This window comes from Suricata suricatta, chromosome 16 (genome assembly GCF_006229205.1).
Source record: "Suricata suricatta isolate VVHF042 chromosome 16, meerkat_22Aug2017_6uvM2_HiC, whole genome shotgun sequence".
NCBI classification, from domain to species: domain Eukaryota; kingdom Metazoa; phylum Chordata; class Mammalia; order Carnivora; family Herpestidae; genus Suricata; species Suricata suricatta.
Window position 1 is genome coordinate 56,751,625 of NC_043715.1, and position 5,591 is coordinate 56,757,215.

Here is a 5,591-nt window from a genome sequence, read left to right on the forward strand (position 1 = left end):
CCCGAGTCGGTGAGTTGCGGGAGCAGAACTCCCCGTAAGCCGCCCGCCCTGCCCCAGGCTCGGCGCCCGGAGGTCCGGCCGCGGTGCGCCCTGCGCGAGCGCAAGGGGGACCCCTCTACCCCCCAAGCCGGAGCCCAGGCCCCGCCAGGGTGATCCGGATCTTCCAGAGCTGCGGGCCCCCGAGGAGCCACCGCACGTCCCACGCGGAGCCCGCGCCGTCAAGCGCCGCAGCGGGGCCTCCTCTGTCGTGCACCTGCCCCGGCGGGGGCGCGCCCGCGCGCCCGGCTCTGTCCGCGGGTGTGAAGGGTGCCCCGCAGCTGGCCCCGTGCGTCCAGGACAGCGAGGCCGGAAGGAACTTCCTGGACGGTGGAGAGCCCACGGAGGCTCTATAGCGTCTCTTGTTTTTGGTACAGATGGTAGAGGCCCGAGTCTTACTTGCTGTGTGACCTGAGCCTCAGTTTGCAAATCCCTGAATACGGAATGGCTTGTCCCCAGGCAACTCTGGTCAGGGGTGAGGGACGGGAGCCGCTAGTTGGATCCTGGACCCTGCCACAACCCCTCTTTGTCGCCTGGGATGGACCCCTGTCCTGCTCTGGAACTCAGTTTCCCAGTCTGTAAATGGGATGGAAGTCTTACGGGCGAGCTACACGTGTGAGGTACAGTTCCAAGGCAGCACGTACTGCTCCAGTACTTATTTTCGACAACTCGCGGGGCTTGCTGAGACCGGCTCAAGTCAGTGTGAATTTTGAGTCTTAAGTTGTTGGGGTCGGGCTGGAACCCAAATGATGTAGGAATGTTTCCTTTGTGGCTGCGAGTTCTTGGCCAGAGAGCTTTCTTAGGCACACCTCCCTCTGCTTGGGGGGGGGGGGGGTTGGAGGCGTCCTGGAACTCCTCTTGCAGCCACTTCCCGAACGTTGGTGACACCAAGGTAGGATGGCTGGGCCAGGGCTTGGAGCAGTGAGTGGGGGCAGGAGATGGGGCATTGTTAGGATCCTGCCCAGTGGAGCAGCGAGAGTTTGACCATCTTGGGGTGTGGGACGGAGTGGGCCTTGGAGAATGAGAAGCCCTGTGAGGGAGGGTCTGGGAGACCTGGGACGGGGTGCAGAGAGGAGGGCGGGAAAGCCCGAGGACCCAAATGGACCCAGAGGCATAGGCTTGGCAATCACTTTACTCCCCCAAGGGGAGAAGGGCTTGTTGCATGGGGACCCGAGCTACTGGGGAATGGACGGCAGACCTTGAGAAGAGGGTAGCAGGGACACTTCGGGGAGTGAGGACACTGGGCACCGGTGTGAGTGTTCTCTGTCGCTTGGGCTGGAGGTCCGACGCAAGCCTCTTGCCCTTCCTGAGGCTCAGTGGAGTGCTTGCCTCACCAGATTACTAAGGGGATTAGCAGGGCCCCATCTATGCTGTGAACGGAAGTTTGGGGGACATGAGTCATCGGTTGCAGATGAAGCGGGAGAGATTGCTAAGGGCTAAGGTGCTTATTTGATAGCCGAAGGGGGTGGAAATGCCAGACAGCCGGCCTGAGCAGAGGCACAGTGTTCCAGAATGTGAAGCGTGGACCAAGCAAGAATGGTTCGGTGTAGCTGACTGGTCAGGGTGGCTGGGGCAGAAGGGGAGAGGCCTGGGATGCCCGGCAGAGCCGGGAGGGTCCTAAGCAGCCGCGGTTTAAGCAGGCTCCTGGAGCTGGTGAGCAGAGCACATAGGAGGGCAGGACACACAAGATTCTGGAAGACCGAGGAGCTGCCAGCAGAGGGATGGGGAGGAGTCCTAGGCCGAGGAAAACACATGAGCCTTTGCACCTGGAGCCATGCAAGTTCACGGTCTGGTCGGGGGCTGCGAGGTGCTGTGTGCGGTTGGAGCTCAGGAGGGTGAGGTTAGGTGCCTCAGATTCCAGGGTGAGGGATGTGGGGGCTTGGTCCTGAGGGTAATGGGGGCCACGAAAAGGTTATGACGTACAAGGTACAGAGGTCACATTTGACACAGCTGTGAGAAGGGTCTCTGGCAGATCAGCCTGGAAGAACTGGAGGCCAGGGCACCGGGAAGAAGGCTGGTACAGGGCCCAGGTGAGAGAGGAAGGGGCCAGAGCTGGGGCTGGGAGAGGTCTCGGAGGGCGGGACACAACGTGCTGCTGTCTGGCTCTAGGGAGTTGAGGAAGCAGGTGGAAATGTGGGAACGTGGGGCTTCACCATGACCGTGTCCCAGGAAAGACACAGGCTGCTGCCTTTTTTGGGGGGTGCGGATGGGGGGAGATCATGCTTCACTTTTGGCTGGCGTGATTAAAATCATTTGAATGGAGCCCCTCCCCCTCCTGAGACCTTTGCTAGCTTCTGAGCATAGAATGTGGACCAGGACAGAACTGCGGCTTTGTGGAGAGTGGGAGAGGCAGACAGGAAACAGTAACCCAGTAAACAGGACCGCCGTGGACTGCTGTACAGGATGTGAAAGGAACAGACCGCTGAGGCGGCGCAGGGCGTCCTGCTTGGTCTCAGACAAAGCAAGCTTCCGTGATGAAATAACTGGGCGGAGACCAGGATGGCCAGAAAGGATCCATCCTCGTGAGGGGCCAAGAGTCATCTTCTAGAGTGAGGGGGCAGCAAACAAGAGGCCTGGAGTGGGAGAGGTTGGGGGCTGCACTGTGCTTGATGGGTTTCCCGTTTTATTCCGAGTGCAGTGAGGGGAGTTTTAAGTCAGGGAGTGACATGATGCCGTGGGTTTAAAAAAGATACACTGCAGTATTGCCATAAAAAGGCCCTGGAGGAGGCAGAGGGTGGGTGGGGGCTGCCACTGTAAGCAGGGGGCAAACCGGTTTGCAGCGGGTGGCGGAGGTGGGTTGCGGGGGAGGTGTGAGCTGTTTGCAGACGGTGGTCACGGGCTCTGACTCCGGTCAGGCCGAGGCAGGAACTGCCCTGAGGACAGTATGACCCCAGGCCAATCACATGATCTCGCCCAGCTTGGGTCACCCTGTCTGTGAAAGGTGTCTTCACGACCCCTACTCGTAGGTCTGCTCTGAGGCTTCAGTACCCTTAGCAAAGGCCGGCACCATAGTCCGGGCTCAGTAAATGTTGGTCATTGCCATTTCCAGGGCTGGACGTGGGCTGGGGTGGTGCGGCTGTGACGGATTCAGGTAGTGCTATGGGTCTAAATCTCAAGAAAGGGATCTGGGCAGGAGACTCATTGGGTAGTTGTCTGTGTAGACCAGAATCAGTGTTGCCCCAGGGGACATTCGGCACGTCTGCCCTCACGAGAGGGGACGGGGATGAGGGAGGGCAGGGATGCTGCTCAGTGGCCTCCAGTGGGGAGACAGCCCGACACCAAAGGATGATCCGGCCCCCAGATGTCAGTGGTGCTGACATTAAGAAACCTTGTGTGGATCGACGGTGCAGGTGCCCTTTACATCCGGCGTGCCCTCAGGTCACGGGTCTCTGCTCCTGCTGCCCAGCTCCTCTGAAATCACAGGAGGAAGGGTCTCCAGGACCATGTTGTCCCGTAGAAACAACGGGAGCCACACTAAAAAAGTGAAAAGGAAGAGGTGAGATCAATTTTAATAACACACCTTACTTAAACCAGTATGCCCAAGTGTAATCAGTATAAAAGTCCTTTGTGCCAGAGTTGGTCCTCTTTTCTTTTTGAACCAGGTCTTCAGAATCTGTTGGGTGTCTTGCGTTTATTTTCAGCACACCTCAGTTCAGACAGGGCACTTGGCAGGCGTCTGTGGCGGGTGGCTGCTGTTTTGGACAGCACAATTCTAGAGGTGTTATCCCCAGATTTCAATGTCATCCCCAAAAACCAGAGACCGCCAGGGAGACTGAGTCACACATGCAAAAGCAAAGGGCTTTATTACGGGCTTAGGCTCGCAGACATTATCAGTGCCGTGGGTCCGTGCCGGGAGCCCGAACACAGGTACAGTGATCCAATCATTGTCACATAACAGCATTGGCAGTGACTTTAACCACACACATTGTCCAGAGTGTTCGTTACTCTTGGCGGGACCCAATCACGACATTTAGAGTATTAACCAATTACAGAGTGGACCCAGGACCCAGGACCCTCACGTAGGGTGTCACTAGCCTTAAGCAATAAGTGATTATCTATAGCTTCTACCTCTAGGCCTGCCCTTAGGAATGTTAAGCATTTTAGCTGGCCGCTTCTGATTGGGTGTTACTAGGGTGGTCCCTGGTTGAGCAATCTGTGCCCTTTTATTGTCTAATGATTCTGAGAAACTGACCCTTAGGCCTCCAAGGTCAGAGGGAAACCTGAAGCCTGTCATGGAGTCAGTTTGATTCAGACCTGCGTCCTTACAGAAGATCTTTAATTTTAGCCTAATATCACATATGTTGGGTCGCTCTGGGGTTTCTGGAAGGTTTTCTAAAGACTACTTGCTCAGTTCCACCTTATTGCCACATCTAGACATTCCCCCCCACCCCCCTAAGTGTGCCTGGGATTCTGAGTGTGTGTGTGCATTTTCTGGCTTAAATGTTGCGCTTCGGTAAAACACTGAAATAGCATGTGGTCCAAACCGAATACATGTGTGAGTCCTTTCTGGCCCTCTGGTCTCCAGTTTGCAACTGGTTGAGGGTGGCATAGGCACTGCCCCATACTGGGCAGCCACTAGCCACCTGTGGCTATTTAGATTTAAATTAAGAGAAGTAGCATTTAAAGTTCAGGTCCTCAGCCACAGTGGCCACACTTCAAGAACACAGTGGCCCCACTGGGCTAGTGGCTGCCCCTTTGGGCAGCGCTAAGGTCATGGAACATTTCCATCATCACATCATTGCAGGACATTCTTTTTGATAGCTCTTTAGGACGCTGCTCTGCCCGCTTCCCGCCTCCCCTGGGTCCTGGGACTGGGCTCAGAAATAACACCCTTTCTCTCCGCTGCGTGCTCCCTAACCCCTGCCCCCCCTCCCCCTCCTTGTTAGCCCTTGCGGCCCCTCTCTCCAGCCGCACCGATTCCCTCCTCTTTTGATTCCCTCCTCTTTTGACCGTTCCTGACTTGGCTGCAGGACGAGCTGCAAGCGCCCCACGTGCAGCTGCCGTGCCACGATGCTCCGGATGCCGGCCCGTGCTGTCCAGCTCCTCTCAGTGGCGGCATGTGCATGCACCAGGGGACTGCCACCGGCCTCGGTTTCTCTCTGGGCTTTTCCCACGTGCCATTAGTCCTCAACTTCCCCATCAGCCCACCGTGAAGAGCCACCCTTCTCCAAACCCACGTTCAGCAACTTCTGACCTTCTGTGGGCCTCGGTTTCCCCATCTGCCCAATGGGTAGTGTGCCAGCTCCCCATCTCTATCACTGGCTATGTCTGGCCGCCTGTGGGCCTCAGTTTCCCCCATTTGCTGGGCGGGAAAGTAGTGGCTTGTGCCACATCAGAGCCAGTGGCTGGCCCCTGGTCCTCGGTATCCCCGTTTGCCGGATGGAGAGAACCCCTCTCCTCCTGCTCTCTGCAGCGCCAGGCAGGGGGCGCAGTCTGGACGGCCCAGTGACAACAGGACAGACCTAGGCACGCCCCTTCCTCGAGCGACGTCGGGCAAAGACCGCCTAGCCTGTTTATTAATCCATCACTGTAGCAGCGGCCGGACAGTTCGTGTC

The 5,591-nt window shown here is 57.3% G+C and overlaps 2 protein-coding genes across 2 annotated transcripts in view; both read left to right on the top strand.

The window, feature by feature from the left end:
- Nucleotides 1-608: 608 nt before the first annotated feature.
- Nucleotides 609-5,591, top strand: part of ZNF580 (zinc finger protein 580) — a 7,094-nt gene continuing 2,111 nt past the window's right edge. Inside the window, exon 1 of the mRNA XM_029924767.1 lies at nucleotides 609-656. Coding sequence (XP_029780627.1) covers nucleotides 624-656 — 33 coding nt within the window. The 5' untranslated portion in view covers nucleotides 609-623. The remainder of the gene's footprint in view (nucleotides 657-5,591) is intronic.
- ZNF581 (zinc finger protein 581) overlaps nucleotides 619-5,591 on the top strand; it is a 9,035-nt gene continuing 4,062 nt past the window's right edge. The window contains exon 1 of the mRNA XM_029924754.1: nucleotides 619-656. Coding sequence (XP_029780614.1) covers nucleotides 619-656 — 38 coding nt within the window. The remainder of the gene's footprint in view (nucleotides 657-5,591) is intronic.